Here is a 16,384-nt window from a genome sequence, read left to right as displayed (position 1 = left end):
CAACGACCCCCCCCCCCCCTTCCCCCCAACCAGGCTATTCAAACATCTAATATATAGACCCTTTGTACAATCACTGACAAATGCACAGACTAGCACAGGGAACTAGGATTTTCTTCCAAACTATGGGACTAGTGGGATAAATGAAGAGCATAGGAACTCAAATGTAAAACAATGTAGCCTCCTCATCTTAGGTACACTCTCTTTTAAACTAATTTTTTTACAACTAGTGAATACAATCACACAGGAAATAGAATAAACTTTAGAACTAATGCAAGAAACAAAAATCAGAATAACTATGTTAAAGAAGATAAAATTAATGATCTTTAAAGAGAAATACAACAAGAAATTCATCTTTATCAGTCTCTCGAATCTATTAAAAAGTTCAATAGATAGCAAGCAACCTTTTACAACTCTCAAATAGAGAACTATGTTTTAGTAATGAATCCAACTGTAAGAACCTGAATGTTGGGACGAAATCCAACAAGGACATTCCAATCATGGAACTAGTTTCCATGAATGCAGGTACAAGGAACCTAAATGTTCTTGTTGGATTATGTCTCCGCATTAAGGTTCCTTATTGTTTGATTCATTACTAAAACATAGTTCCCTATTTGAGAGTTGTACGATCGCCTGATATTTATTGAGCTTTTTAATAGATTCAGGGATACATAAAGATAAATCTTTTGTTGTATTTTTCTTTGTTGATTATCACTTTTATCTCTTCTAACATAGTTATTTCGGTTCTTGTTTCCTACATTAGTTCTAAAGCTTCTTCTATTTCTTGTGTGTTCGAATTTACTGGTCGTAACGGAAATAGTTTTACAGGGGGTGTACCTGAGTTGAGGAGGCTACGTTGTCTTGCATTTGAACTTGTGTTCTCTCCATTTATCCCACTTGTCCCGTAGTCGAAAGAGAATCTTGGTTCACTGTGCTAGTCTTTGCATTTGTTCGTGATGGTACAAAGGCTCTATGTTTTGGTGGTGGGGGGTTGTCACTTCCATTGGTTGAGTTTGTCGTATGGGAGTGTACCGTGGTGTCTCACACGATGGAATGTGAAAGAACAATACCCTTAGGAGTTGGTAGTTCATTGATGGCTGAAAGGTTGTCAAAATCCATAGATGGTTGTTGTAAATCTCCATGGCTCTCATCCCTTTCGACAGAATTTGAGCTAGGTTGGATGAATTTTGTATCACTAGCATCATTTCTTGATTCTAATCAGGACATGCAGTGTTAGCGAGTGGCTTAGGAGATCTATTTCGACCCAAGATGATGGGTTAGTGTTGGGTACTGGCGGCGTCATGTAGATAGAGGTTGCACCCGTAGCCAATCTGTCCACTGTATCAAGGGAATTGGTGGTAAAGTTTGTTTGGCTTCGATTCATGATTGAGTGGGTAGAGAAGAGGTTGTTCACTTTTATCAGAGATGAGATCATATGAGTCTTTTGGTCATTGATATTTAAAGGAGGCAAATCTCTTGTGATAGAATTTATGGGGATAGAAGTAGTGTTTGTTGTAGCTTTTAATATTCCTGAGATGTTGGAACTAAGAGTAGAAAGATTAACCGCTGAAACTAAAAAATTAGAAGTTGAAATCTCTATTTAAGAATGACAAATAAATGCAGATCTTGGGAAAGAAAGAAAATGAACAGAATAAGTCAGCTCTACTTCAAAACAAAGAAGAGGGTAATTCTATTACATGAGCTTTTTCATGATAGTTGGTCCTTCCTTTCTCTCTGTTATTCTTTCATTATGTCAAACTACAATAAATACTTCTAGTTTAGGCGGTTAATCCTTCTACTCCTAGTTCCAACAATCCAGGAATATTTGAAACTACAATGAATATTATTTTTATTCCCATATATTCTATCACAATGGATTTGCATCTTTTAAATATCAATGATCAAAAGGCTTAGACGATCTCATATCTGACAAAAGCAAACAACCTCTATTCCACCCACTGAATCAACTAAGAATCTAAACAAACTTCACTTTCCCGCCAATTCCCTTAACACAATAAACAATATTTTTGCAAAGGCAATCCCCATCTACATGACGCCACTAGTAACCAACATGAACCCATCATCTTTGGTCGAAATAGGTCTCCAAGGCTACTCGCTAACACTGCATGTCTTGATAGAGTATCAAGAAATGGTGCTAGTGATACAAAAATCATTTCGTCAAAGTTTAAGTTGTGTCGAAAGGGATAAAGAGAGTCATGGAGACTTACAACAACCATATATGAATGTCGACAACCCTCCACCCACCAATGAAATACCAACTCCTGGGGTTATCATTCTTCCACATTCCAACATGAGAAACATTAATGTACATTCCCAAGCACCAAGCCCATCTAATGGCAGCAACGAGCCCCGACCAGGCTACCCGAACATCTAAGCCATAGACCCTTTGTACCATCACTGGAAAATGTAGGGACAAGCACATGGAGCTAGGGTTTCTTCCCATAGTTGGGAAGAAAACCCCGGTTTCCTGCGCTAGCCCCTATATTTGTCTGTGATGGTACAAGGGATCTATGTATTGGATGTTCAGGTAACCTCGTAGGGGGTTGTTGCTGCCATTGGATGGGTTTGGTGCTTGGGAGTGTACATTAGTGTCTCCCATGTTGGAATGTGGAAGAATGATAACCCTAGGAGTTGGTATCCGTATTTCATTGGTGGCCGGAAAGTTGTTGACATTTATAGATGGTTGTTGTAAGTCTCTGTGGCTCTCTTTATCCCCTCCGACACAATTTGAACTTTGACGAAAGGAGTTTGTATCACTAGCACTATTCTTGATGCTCCATCCAGACATACAGTATTAGAGAGTAGGCTTGATGATCTATTTTGACCCAAGATGATAAGTTTGTGTAAGGTACTGGCGGCGTCAGCCAATTCATCTACTGGGATTAAGGGAATTGATGGTAAGGTTTGCTTGGTTGAGTGGGTAGAGAAGAGGTTGTTCGGTTTTGTCAGAGATGAGGCTTGTCTTTCGGTCATTGATATTTAAAGGAGGCAAATCTATTGTGATAGAATTTATGGGATTAAAAGTAGTATTTATTGTAGCTTTTAATATTCTGAGATGTTGGAACTAGGAGTAGAAAGATTAACTGCTGAAACTAAAAAATTAGAAGTTGAAATCTTTATTCAAGAATGAAAAATAAATGCAGAACTTGGCAAAGAAAGAAAATGAACAGAATAAGTCAACTCTAACTCAAATCAAAGAAGAGCTATTATTCATGATAGTTGGTCCTTCCTTTCTCTCTTTTATTCTTCCATTTTGTCATTAATATTACTTCTTTGTGCAGTTAATTCTTCTGCTCCTAGTTCCAACATTCCAGAAATATTTAAAACTAACATAAATACTACTTCTATTTCCATATATTCTATCACAATAGATTTGTGTCCTTTGAATATCAGTGATCAGAAGACTCATACGATCTCATATCCGACAAAAGCAAACAAACTCTATTCCCCTCAATCAACCATGAATCCAAACTTCACTTTTCTTGCCAATTCCCTTAATACCAGTGGACAAATTGGTAGTGGGGGCAACCCCCATTTAGATGACGCCACTTGTAACCAATGCAAACCTTTTATCTTGTGTCAAAATGGGTCTCCAAAGCAACTCTCTAAAACTACATATCTTGATGGAGAATCAAGAAATAATGCTATTGATACAAAATCCTTTCATCAAAGCTCAAATTGTGTTAGTGGAGATGAGGAGATCCATGGAGATTTACAACAACCATCTATAAATGTCGACTACCCTTCAACTACCAACTCCTAGTGTTATCGTTCTTTCACATTCCAATACGAGAGACACCAATGTACACTTCCATGCTCCAAACCCATCCAATGACAGCGATCACCCCTCACCAGGCCCCAAACATCCAAGATATAGACCCCTTGTACCATCACTAGCAAATGCACGAACTAGCATAGGTAATTGGGGTTTTCTTTCCAACTACGGGACTAGCGGGATCAATGAAGAGCATTGGAGCTCAGATGTGAAATAATGTAGCCTCCTCATCTCAGGTACACCCCATGTAAAACTAATCCCTTTACGACCAATGAATACGAATACGTAGTAAATAGAAGAAACTTTAGAACTAATGTAGAACAGGAATGACTATGTTAAAGAAGATAAAAGTGATGATTTACAAAGAGAAATACAACAAGAATTCATTTTATATGTCCTCGAATCTATTAAAAAGTTCACTAAATATCATGCGATCGTAACTCTCAGATAGGGGATTATGTTTAAGTTATGAATCCAACAGTAAGAAACCTTAATGCAGGGACGAAATCAATAAGAACATTTTAATCATGTAACTAGTTTCCATAAATGCAGGAACCTGAATGTTCTTGTTGGATTCTATCCCTGCATTTAGGTTCCTTATTGTTGGATTCATTACTAAAACATAGTTCTCTATCTGATAGTTGTACGGTCACCTGCTATCTATTGAGCTTTTAAATAGATTCGGGAGACAAATAAGGATGAATTCCTTGTTGTATTTCTCTTTGCAGATCATTAGTTTATCTCCTTTAACACAGTTATTTTGTTTCTTACATTAGTTCTAAAGCTTCTTCTCTTTCCTTCGTGTTCATATTCGCTGGTCGTAATGGAACTAGTTTTACAAGGGGGTGTACCTGAGACGAGGAGGCTAAGTTGTTTTGCATTTGAACTTCTGTGCTCATTGATCCCACCTGCCTCGTAGTTCGAAAGAAAATCCTGGTTCCCTGTATTTGCTAGTGATGGTATAAGAGGTCTATGTCTTGGATGTTCGGTAGCCTGGTGGGGGTTGTCATTGCCATTGGATGGGTTTTGTGCATGGGAGTGTACAGTTGTGTCTCCCATGTTGGAATGCGAAAGAACACTAACCCCGGGAAGTTGGTGGTTGAAGGGTTGCCGACATTCATAGATGGCCGTTGCAAGTCTCCATGGCTCTCCTCACCCCCTTTGACACAATCTGAGCTAGGATGGAAGGATTTTGTATCTCTAGAATCATTTCTTGATTCTCCATCAAGACATGCAGTGTTAGAGGGTGGCCTTGGAGACCCATTTCGATCCAAGATGATGGGTTTGTGTTGGGTACTAGCGGCGTCATGTTGATAGGGGTTGCAGCCAATCCATCCACTTGTATTTAGGGAATTGGTGGTAAAGTTTGTATTCATGGTTGATTGAGTGGGTAGAGAAGAGGTTGTTCGCTTTTGTCGGAGATGAGATCTTATGGTCATTGATATTTAAAGGAGGCAAATCTATTGTGATAGAATTTATGGGAATAGAAGTAGTTTTTAATATTTTGGAACTTGGAGTAGAAGGATTAACCACTAGAAATTAGAAGTTGAAATCTCTATTTATGAATGAAAAATAAACGCAAAGAATAAGTCAGCTCTACAGTGTTGTCCTGTGGACACACTTCTACATTTGCTCAAAACAGAGAAGAGGGTAGATCTATCACATGACCTTATTCATGATAGGTAACATTGACATTTCTATATCTCCTCTTTAAGTTTAAAAAATTCTTTGATGAATTTCCTGTACCAATTCCATTTTCTAGATTCTTGCTTAAACTAGATTGGATTTGATATACTCAATTTTAAGATGCGATGTGCTCTACTAGATTGTAGCTGATAAATCAAAATGTGATGTATCTGTATTAGAGTCAAAATGGATGTTCATGAGGACTAGTTATACGGATGTTCCTGTATGGGAACTTGTACACATGCCCAAAAGCCAAAACACAGATAAGATGGAAGATTTGTTACTCATATGAGTGTGCAGATAAAATAAATACTTCTATACACCAACTGTAATAGATGGATGGATAGAGAGAGATATATCATCATTCTTATTCATATATATATTATTCTAAAAGTGGGAAGCTCCATAGTTGGATTACCAAAATGTCCCTAATCATAACCACTTTGTCCTCATCACTTAATTAACATGCATTATACAAACTAAAATGTTTGTCTTCTATCAATTGGATAATTAATTCAGTTGCACTGAACCGGGAATACTATTTCTATCTGCAGTAATTATTGTAGACAGTTAGTGTGCAAACTGCAAACCTTTTATAACTATTAGTTATATAGTACCAAAATTTCATATTACAACATTTATTTGTTTGGTCTTTTGAGCTTCAATCCGTTAAATATTCTATACACTTTTCATATTCTTTACACTTTATAAAAGTCACCACACAATGTCAAACTTCTTTATCATTTTATTTTTTCTCCTTTTCTGTTAGACTGCACAAAAAACTACATTTTCCCTCTTATTTGCTGAGTTGTGCCCAGCATAAGGTAATATTATTCCTTTTCCTTTAAACAAGTTCAGTTCATGCTTACCGCTTGAATATGGTTTGTATTTACGAAATAATGTGTGCTGATGATATATTTTTTTCTAATTATTTGACACACTTTATTTTTTTAGTTTGCTCCAAAAGAATCACGTTGGGAATAATTTCCAAACCAAATTCAAGATTATGTATGTATTTCGTGAGTTTGGTTTTATATACAACTTTATTGGTTTGATACTGTGTGATTTTTGCCTGCTTAGTGGTTTCTCACATTTAATCTAAGTTGTGCGGACTCTTCACTTTTGATGCCGCACCCTTGTCAGGTTCTCCAAAAATACACTACTTTTGGAGAATCTGACACACACCCACTGACATTTTTGAAGAGTTCGAGCAATATAGCTTTTAATATAAGTATAGATAGTTTTTTTTTCCCATTATTAACTAATATCATACCTGAAGTGCTAGCTTGTAAAGAAAGGAAATAACTCCGAGCATGTATCTCATTTTGTTACATGACAAAAAAATAATCTTGCATTACAAATATATATTGGATTTGAATCTACTTCCTAACTGAATTCTCGTTCAACTTTGCAGGTTCAGAAGATGTCAAATAATTTTACATTTACAAATGAAGTCATGCAACTTGCTTGATTGTTTATCAATTTGAAATTATATTTTTTCTTTCCAGATTTTCAATTGCTCATTCTACACATATTTAAATAGAGTATTATATACTCCATTTTAGGAAGTCTATATTAATTCTCATGAGACACATGTGCAATGCATGTGTCCACATCCTAGTATATTTACTATAAGCATGGAACTTAAGCTTTATGGTGCCTTTACGTCGTGCTTGATTCATGATCGTCCACAGTAAATTGTTGAAATACGATGAACTTTTGGATGCAAGATGATAAACGATTATATTTTTTTGCAGTAAATCTGAGCCGTCATGATTCGTCTGTTTCTATACATAGTGCAACTGTTATTCCCCCACCATCGACTGCAAGGTCCGTCTCAATGAGAGATATGGGCACGGAAATGACTCCAATTGCAAGCCAGGAACCTTCCAGGACTGGGACACCTGTGAGAGCAACTACACCTACTCGCAGCCCAACTTCTTCTCGGCCATCAACTCCGGGAGCTGCACCAGCTTCCTCTCCTTTTCGTCCTTCAAATGATAATTTGGATGCTCATACAAATGAGTTGTCTGACCAGGAATTACAGATGAAAACTCGAAGAGAAATCATGGCACTTGGAACTAAACTTGGTAAAATGAATATTGCTGCCTGGGCTAGCAAAGATGGTGAGGATAGAAATGCATCCAGCTTGCTGAAAACTGATAAGCAAGACCAACCAAATACCACTGTCACTGAGACACGTGCAGCTGCTTGGGAGGATGCAGAGAAAGCGAAGTACTTAGCCAGGTAATTTCCGGGATATTAGAAATCTTATTTTAGTTCTTGAGCCTTTTTGTTGAGGTTTAGAATATAGCTACAAGTCAAGCTAGGTTATTCACGCGACCTCCTTGGAGCCCCATTAATGACGTTGATCCTGTTATATATATTTATAAAAAAAGATTTGCTAGCTTTTTCAACTTTGTAGTTATCGCTAAGATGCTCGTCAACTTCTGCTGCACATTATTCATCATGGTGATGGGTGCTCTTTATGTATGCTCTGGAGCATAATCTGATGAAAGCTTATCTATCCAAAGAAAAAAACAAGAACCAACAATTAGTTGATCAATGCAGATTCTCAGTGGAAGCTTATGTGGATTTTCTATTTGAATTGTCAATTTGCTACTTAGTGTATGAGTTGCTGGTTATCTTTCTGAAGGTTTAAACGAGAAGAAATCAAGATACAAGCATGGGAAAATCATCAACAAGCAAAGACAGAAACTGAGATGAGGAAAACTGAGGTAATTAATTATCTTTTGCGCGATCAAGTATTATGCTTCTAGGTCAGCCATCTACATAGTGCAAAGTTAACTTCTAAAGCTCTCTGAACCAGAAGTAGATGACTTACAGATTTTCTCTATTGACCTTACATGTTTTTTATTTGCTTTGTGATTTCGCACAAATTATCAAGAACAATAAAATTAGACCTGCTCTTCACATCCTCTTATATAATTCTTTTGGATAAGTAGTACTCCTTCCGTCTCAATTAATGTGACACCGCTTAACTAGGCACAAAGTTTAAGAAAGAAAGGAAGAATTTTGAAATTGGTGGGTCTAAAACAAGCCTTAGACATTTGTGTGGCTATACATCATTTCATTAAGGTTAAATAGGAATTTTAAAGTTAAGTTGTTTCTAATTATAGAAAGATGGCATTTTTTTGGACGAACTAAGAAGGAAAGTGCGACTCATAAGGCCGAAGAGAAACATTTTGCAAACTAAACATTTTTGGCTTTCAGGTGGAGGTGGAAAAGATGAAGGCACGAGCACAAGACAAGCTAATGAACAAGCTAGCTGCGGTGAGATACAAAGCCGAAGAGAAGCTGGCAGCAGCAGAAGCCAGGAGAAACAAACATGCTGTAAAAATAGAGAAGCAAGCAGAATACATTCGTAAAACTGGCCGTTTACCACGCTCATTCTCCTGCTGTCGCTGGTGCTTCTGAAGAGCTACAAATCACTATCAAATGCTCTGTATATTTTTTGCTTTTCCACTAAGCTAGTATTGTGAAGTTGGAGACTGCCTTTGTGTATGCTTGAAGCTCTTGTACAAACTCAACTGGTTGGCCACTTTACATGTAATTGTTGATCAATGGAAGTTGAAGTTCAGGCATTCTCCAGTGGCCAATTGTGATTTGATGATTAATGAATGGTTCCTCCAAGCTTATTAATTTGAAGTTCTTGTACATGAATTTAGTAGTCTTGTAGTCTCTTATTATGTAATGTGTAGTAATATTTATTGCTTCATTTATTTTGTATTTTGCTGTACTGTTATCATATTTTCTTGATACCTTGCTTCGATGAATTCTCTTTTGAGCCGAGGGTCTAGCAAAAGCAATCACTCTATCTCACAAAGGTAGGGATAGGATTTGCGTACATTTTATCCTCTTTAAACCCCACTTATGAAATTACACTGGGTTTGTTGTTGTTTTTACCTTTGTTTACATTTGGACTTTATATGATATAAACTAAAAAAAAACAGTGGTTTGACCTAAGCTGTAAAAAGAAATATTGCCCCATCCTAATTTGATTGTATGGGGGATGAATAAATATTCTACTTTGATAATAGGAAAAAAATACTTATACCCAAAGAGAAACTATATACAAGCGGCTATCCCTTACTTTCATACCGCTATGTTTTTAGGGCAAATTATAGAAATTACATACTTTTAAGGCAAAATTATAATTTATCCCTTAAAAGTTTATAATTACAGAAATCCCTCAAACGGATACAATAATATAAGCGTTGATACATTAATCTGATGCGTGAGATACATTAATCGTTAAGTAAGATACATTACATTTTATACATGATACACTAATCTGATGCGCGAGATACAATAATATAAGCGCTGATACATTAATCTGATGCGCAAGATACACTATATGATACATTAATCTGATGCACGAGATACAATAATATAAGTGTTGATACATTAATCTGATGTGCGAGATACACTAATTTGATGCGCGAAAATAAGGGATTTTGGAAATTTGTAAAACTTATAGGGGATAATGGTAATAAGTAAACTAAAATGTGGGATTTCTGTAATTTTTTCATATTTTTAACTATTAATTCGTGTTTACTGCTTGATAACATCAAAGTATATATATATACTCTGATAATATCAAAGAGGAAGAAGCAGTGCTTCAGTGAAAACACTACTCAGTTACTTCTTAAAACCATTAGAGTATACATATATACTTTGATGACATCAAGGAGGAAGAGACAATGTTTCAGTGAAAAGACTGTTCAATTACTATTTGATACGGTCAAAGTATATAGATACTATCAGAGTATATAAATACCATCATAGTATATATATACTCCAATGGTATCAACCATGGTTCAGTGAATAGAACAAGGGGGCAATCAAGTAAATAGTTTGGATTGTGGCTCCAATCAAGGTAAATATATTGGGTTGGGTCCAATTTGTATAGTTTTCCCATAAATATTCTACTTTGATAATAGTCCCTTGATAATATGTAGGATAGTAAGGCCCATTTACTAGTGGCCCAACAATGAGTAGGCTTCATTATAATTAGAGCCCAATTTCCACTTTCCTGGCAAGAATGTTTGTTCGAATTATCTTTTTAAGGACTGTGTTTAGTTTTTATTCCCATTTAATTTTTGTAAATATAGACCATGTTTGTGCAACTACTCTTAGTGATGCATCAGAATGTGTAAAAGTTGTGATAGATTTTGTATTAATGTCACCATTAGAAATTCTTGTAGTCCGTCAAAACTTGTGAACAATTGGTCCACTTGTTATATCCGTAACCGCTACCCTTTGAGTGCGCACAAGGTCCATCGTAACCGCTACCCTTTGAGTGCGCACAAGGTCCAAGGACTTGCTGCAAGGCAAATATTTGTCCATCCATCAAAATTCAGAACTTCTTATGATATGCCAAAGTCAGGACTTGCAATCAAATTTATACCTTCAAGCTATTTTAGCAAAACTTCTTAAAATTGGATCAAAACTTTAGTACCAGGACTAAACAACCAATTTGTCCAAATCACCCTAGTCTTTATGCAAGGGGAAAATTCCAATTAAGCTAAACTGATCCAGCAACTTTAGGAGAGGATATAGCAAAGCTGCAAAGGCACTTTTTGTTAACACTCTAAAAAGTTACATACAGTCTTCTTGACCCTTTTGGGCAAACCTAGCCCCCCAGCAACTCTATCTGGTGGAAAACTATGCAACCACCTCAGAGAGTTTAAATACATGAGAAAAAGTTTCTAATAGTACAAAGGCCAAGAAAAAAGAAAGTTTGTTACCCTACACTTCTTAAATCTTCTCATTGAACCTAAAAAGAGCTCACAGATGTATAGAAAACAAATACAGCTTAGAGCAAACGAATCTCCTGACTTTTATTAGTGAACAAGGCCCAACTTCTTTGCAAAGTCGTCGTCATCATCATCCAAGAATTCGTCATCAGGGTCACCTTCGTCGAAGTTGTAATCTTCACCTTCAACCGCCTCATAGTCATCATCATGTCCATCTCTCTGATCATAGCCTTTGTGGTCTTGGGCGTCTGCTCCTTCCACAACCATCTCTTCTTCAGCTTCAAGTTCATTTTCACTGCGGTACAAAGGAGATTGGTGATCCGCTGATTTGGGTACAAGCTTAGACTCTTCCTTCTGAATAGGAAGGTCAGACCCATTCTTGGTAACAGAGGAAGGAAAATCCACATTCCCTGAAGTCATGGAAGTCCTCTCCGTCTGGTGTTTTCTTTCATGTTGATCGTCTTCACTCCCACCAGATGACATGCTACCTTCACCCCCTCTTTTCCTCTTCAAAATTTCTTTTAAAGGCATTGGTCCTTCAAATGATAGATCCTCCCCACCATCAAGCTTTTGGAACTTCCGTTTTCTCGGGGGTTGTTGCTCATTGCTCTCAGCAGTGTTCCTACCTTTAAGTTCTGCAAGACTTTTAGGACGCAGGAAGTCAGAATTATTGACATTTATTATATCTCTCCTTATATGAGGAACTCTGTTGTTTCTGCCATCGCTATTGATATCCTCTTGCACTCTTCCCTTTATTCTGTCTCGAGGCCTTCCTTGGTAAGAGTACGGCTGTGGCCTTTCTGAAGACAATCTGCCACGGTCTCTAGCCCTATCCAATCGTAATTCAGCCCTATCATCTGGAGAAGATGATCGAACTGGAAGCTTTATTCTTCCTCGAAGGCGACCACCATTAAGAGAACTATCATGTGAAGGTAAATAGTGTGCATCCCTCCTAGAGCTCTTGTTGGCTCGACCTTCAACATGCTTTTCACTTGAAAAGTCATGACCAATAACAGATTTCAAACCATTACCCCTCCTGTGCTTCGATAACCGATGCCTCAGATCTGATATCTCAACATGTTCAGGGCTATCTACTGTACCATAGCGTCTGCTTTCAAGATGAGCTGAGCCCCCTGGTATTCTCTCAGAAGAAGCTATATGCTGCTCCCAAGCATAGTGACCCTGGAGCCTGTCATACGAGTCATATCCACGCACATCACGGTACATATCTCGGTCAATATCTGCCACTGAATCATAATCAGCAGAATCACCCATGTCATATTCATTTCTCTCCCCATTCTCCCTTCTTCCACCATAATGATCTTCACCATGATAATAATCTGAACCTCTGAGCTCATCATCCACAAGAACATCAAAACCAGGAGAAGGCTCCCTTGAAATTTCATCATCCTTGTATTGCATGCTGTTGTGATCATCGATCCCAATGGGCTGCTGCTTTCTGTTGGGGGCACTGAAAGGAATGCCATTGGTTGGAGGAGCACTTGGTGGCTTGTACCTGGAATGCTCTCTGTTTATGACAGAATTCGGCGGCAGCACCTTCTCATCAAAGGTATTATCTTTCTTAGTCAGATGATTTCCCAGTTTTCTCACAGGTTTAGGTAGTTCACAAGGCTTCAGAGCATTTGTTTGTGAAAGTTTCGTGCCTTGCACAGACTTTTCAACCCCACCAAATGCCTTCTTAACAGTTGAAGTTTCACTAGATGCAGTAGACACTGGAGGTTGTGTAGGGTTGTTAGAAACAAAGCTTGGTGCATGCATGAATCCACACTTATCACCTTTCCGACAAATCCCTTGCTGGAAAAATATGCAGGGCACAGCTTGTTTACTAGAAGCATATGGAACCTGTGACATAGGTGCAACAGATACCATATGAGCTGCAGAAAATCCCATAGCAGTTGGAACTTGAGCTTCCAAAAACCCATCAAGAGGCTGCAGGGAAAAGGTTAATAGTCAATTGAATGACTAACTAGCAAATACAGAGCAATATACATCTGCTAGTAAAAGTAGAAACTCTATATATACATGACAACAAGGATCTTTGCATATTTATAGCACGGAGATGAAGAAACTAGAGCAGTTTGAGAAAGAAATAACTCACAGGGTGCCGGAATGCACACTTTGGGTTTAAGCAGTTTCCATTCAACCAGTACCAGCAATCCCTTGGATTAAGCCTAGCCATGTCACTATGGCGGTACTCGCACTCGCTTCCCTGTCAACAAAAAAATTGAAGCATCAATAGAAGTACATCTAGATCCATAGATGTAAATTAGTTCATTAAGGGTTGTTTAGTTCGTACACAAAGCTATGCCGGGATTATATAGCACAGGGATAATATTGGGATTAATAATCCCTGGATTATTGAACATTTGGTTCATTGCATTGAAAATGAGATATAAGGTGTATAACGCAAAACCTGTGTCTGGTTTTAAGTTTGATAAAGTACTGTTTACACTTATACCGTTATTTTTAAGTAAATAGGAAAAGAGTAAAAAGGTAACTAAGGATAATTTGTCGTTAGCTGTTTTATCCAGGGTTTGCTAATCCTGGTATAAGAATCCATGTTGAATCCGGTATAAAATTATCCCAGTATTGCTTATATTGGAAACAAAAATCCAACCAAATGTGGGATAAAATAATCCTGAATTTTATTACCGAGTTTTTTATTTTTAATCCTTGTAAGGTATGGCCCTTTAAGACGTATATAGCGTGGAGAAATCCACCATACATGCATTCACACAAAAAGGAACAGAGATCCTGTAATAAAGAAAGATGCTAAAGGCGTTTTGTACACAAGTGGTTTTTACCGAACAGTTACGAAAAGACTCAAAGAAAAATAAATGAGAAACAGTTTCAGTAGTTGCACGTGTTGCATCGATTGACTTTGTCTAACATGATAAGAAGGATCACAGACACACAACCGATAGATTCAAATGCAAAACCAACATATCCTGACAAAGAAGATAAAGACAAATGTGATTGCCAGTGATCCGTATAGCATTGTACATGTTCGTGAACCAATGCACTTATTGTCGCTATCAAAGAGAAGGATCACACACACAACCGATAGATTCAAATGCAAAACCAACATATCCCGACAAAGAAGATAAAGACAAATGTGTTGCCAGTGATCCGTATAGCATTGTACATGTTCGTGAACCAATGCACTTATTGTCGCTATCAAAGAGAAGGATCACACACACAACCGATAGATTCAAATGCAAAACCAACATATCCCGACAAAGAAGATAAAGACAAATGTGTTGCCAGTGATCCGTATAGCATTGTACATGTTCGTGAACCAATGCACTTATTGTCGCTATCAAAGTCGCCAACTTTAAACTTAATCCAAGATTGACTAAATCCAGTTTGACAAAACCATCATAAAAGAGCGACAGAAACAAAACAAATTCCTATTAAAAGTAACAATCAAGCTCATAATACCTAGCAGTAACCTAAACATTCCAGCTGAAGGTCAATCATGCCACGTAATAGATGGTTTTAGGATCGCAACCACACAAGAAACAACAACAACCGAGTGTAATCCCACAAGTGGGATTTGGGGAGGGTGGTGTGTACGCAACCTTACCCCTACCGTTCAAAGATAGAGAGACCATTTCCGAATAGACCCTCAGCAACCACACAAGCATCACATAAATTTAAAATGAAAAGCTAAGCCAGTAACAATTGATGACTTGAAAGGTTCTTACTGTATGAACTATACATATATATACCTTAAAACCTTTATTATGTAAAGAAGTTGCTACATCAAATTCACTTTATAAAATCAAGATTATCTGCCTTCAAGATTCTTTTAAGCTTTAAACTGACATAATCATGAAATAGTTCCTTTTCATATAATTTTTTGGGGAGGGGATTACAAAGTGGGGGAATCAAATCCTCGCCAATAAGGCGAAAGTTCACGTAGTCTATTTACCAACAGCAGCCAAAACAAAGGGTTTACCAATAACACAAAACTCATCTTGAAATTAACGGAAAAAAAGAATTAAAAACACAATCTTTATCTCTTGCAACACAGATCCTCAACATAGAAGGCATCAAATTCAAATAATTCTGAAGATAAATCAACACTCGATCGAAAATTAAGAACGAAAAAGATTGAACCTTTTTGCATGTGAGAGGAGACGCAAGAAAATAAACGCAATCGGTGTTACTCTTAATAGCTTCTTCTTCAGCTGATAATTGAACCGTTGCCGTTGCCGGTGCTGGTGCCGGTGCCGGTACCTCTGTCGGCGGCGGCGTAGGGCCAGCCATAATTGATGTGGGTTTTTCTTCGATGAAACCTAGATTACTAGATCTTTTTCAAGAAAATCTTTGACGGTGGATCTAGGGTTTCCGGTGGCGGCTCCGGTACAATGTATGCATATATATACGTATATATATAGATATATATATATAATATATATATCAGATGAAAAATCTGTGCTGTGAATGAATGAATTTGCAGGGTTTGTGAAGAGAGGAGAAAGAGAAGATGAGGTACCGCTACTGCTGTTAAGTGTGTGAAGAGAGGCTTTTAATATCAAACAAAAATAGATACAACAAAACATGAGAAAATTGAACAAAAGGTATCACTCAAGTCTTTATTTAAATTTTGGTGACTATTTTGATAAAAAATAAGTCAAAGACATTTAATTATTAGATTAAGTTAATTGGGACTGAATTAACATTTTCAAAACTTCTAATCTTTTTAAGAATACAAAACAGTCCAAATTTTAAATACAAAACAATCCAAAATTCTCTTCACTTTTTTGGGATTCACTTTCTTCAACTTCTTCTCACTTCTCTTCTTCATCGTTCTTTCTCTCTTCTGACTCAAACTCTCTTCCTCAAATCTGCTCCGCCATCGCTCTCAATCGACTTCCGGCAACTTTTCAATTTCCGGCAACTTCTTCAACATTGTTGTTGCTCTTCTTCTTCATCATCTTCTTCCTGTTCTTGTTCATCATCTTCTTTTTCTTCTGTTGTTAGTCGTGACATTGACATTATTGATACTGCTGCTATCGGATAAAATTTCATTTCTATATCATTGGGCATTACATCATAGGTGATTTTGGTAAGTAAACTAATGATTTTTAGTCTAATT

The 16,384-nt window shown here is 37.2% G+C and overlaps 2 protein-coding genes across 2 annotated transcripts in view; one reads left to right on the top strand and one right to left on the bottom strand.

The window, feature by feature from the left end:
* LOC102603849 (uncharacterized) overlaps nucleotides 1-9,144 on the top strand; it is a 13,622-nt gene extending 4,478 nt beyond the window's left edge. Inside the window, exons 4-6 of the mRNA XM_006348482.2 lie at nucleotides 7,237-7,726; nucleotides 8,136-8,217; nucleotides 8,714-9,144. Of these exons, the coding sequence (XP_006348544.1) occupies nucleotides 7,237-7,726; nucleotides 8,136-8,217; nucleotides 8,714-8,917 (776 nt within the window). The 3' untranslated portion in view covers nucleotides 8,918-9,144. The remainder of the gene's footprint in view (nucleotides 1-7,236; nucleotides 7,727-8,135; nucleotides 8,218-8,713) is intronic.
* A 1,915-nt stretch (nucleotides 9,145-11,059) lies between these two features.
* Nucleotides 11,060-15,780, bottom strand: LOC102603511 (zinc finger CCCH domain-containing protein 17-like). The gene is made up of 3 exons (XM_006348481.2): nucleotides 15,403-15,780; nucleotides 13,379-13,489; nucleotides 11,060-13,209 (listed from the first exon to the last, which is right to left on the bottom strand). The coding sequence occupies exons 1-3, from the start codon at nucleotides 15,550-15,552 to the stop codon at nucleotides 11,347-11,349; spliced, it is 2,124 nt and encodes a 707-aa protein (XP_006348543.1). The 5' UTR covers nucleotides 15,553-15,780; the 3' UTR covers nucleotides 11,060-11,346.
* Between the last annotated feature and the right edge of the window lie 604 nt (nucleotides 15,781-16,384).

The sequence above is a fragment of the Solanum tuberosum genome, unplaced genomic scaffold (genome assembly GCF_000226075.1).
Source record: "Solanum tuberosum cultivar DM 1-3 516 R44 unplaced genomic scaffold, SolTub_3.0 scf00098, whole genome shotgun sequence".
Taxonomy (NCBI): domain Eukaryota; kingdom Viridiplantae; phylum Streptophyta; class Magnoliopsida; order Solanales; family Solanaceae; genus Solanum; species Solanum tuberosum.
Note: the sequence above shows the minus strand (reverse complement) of the source record. Positions and strands in the feature narration are given on the sequence as shown.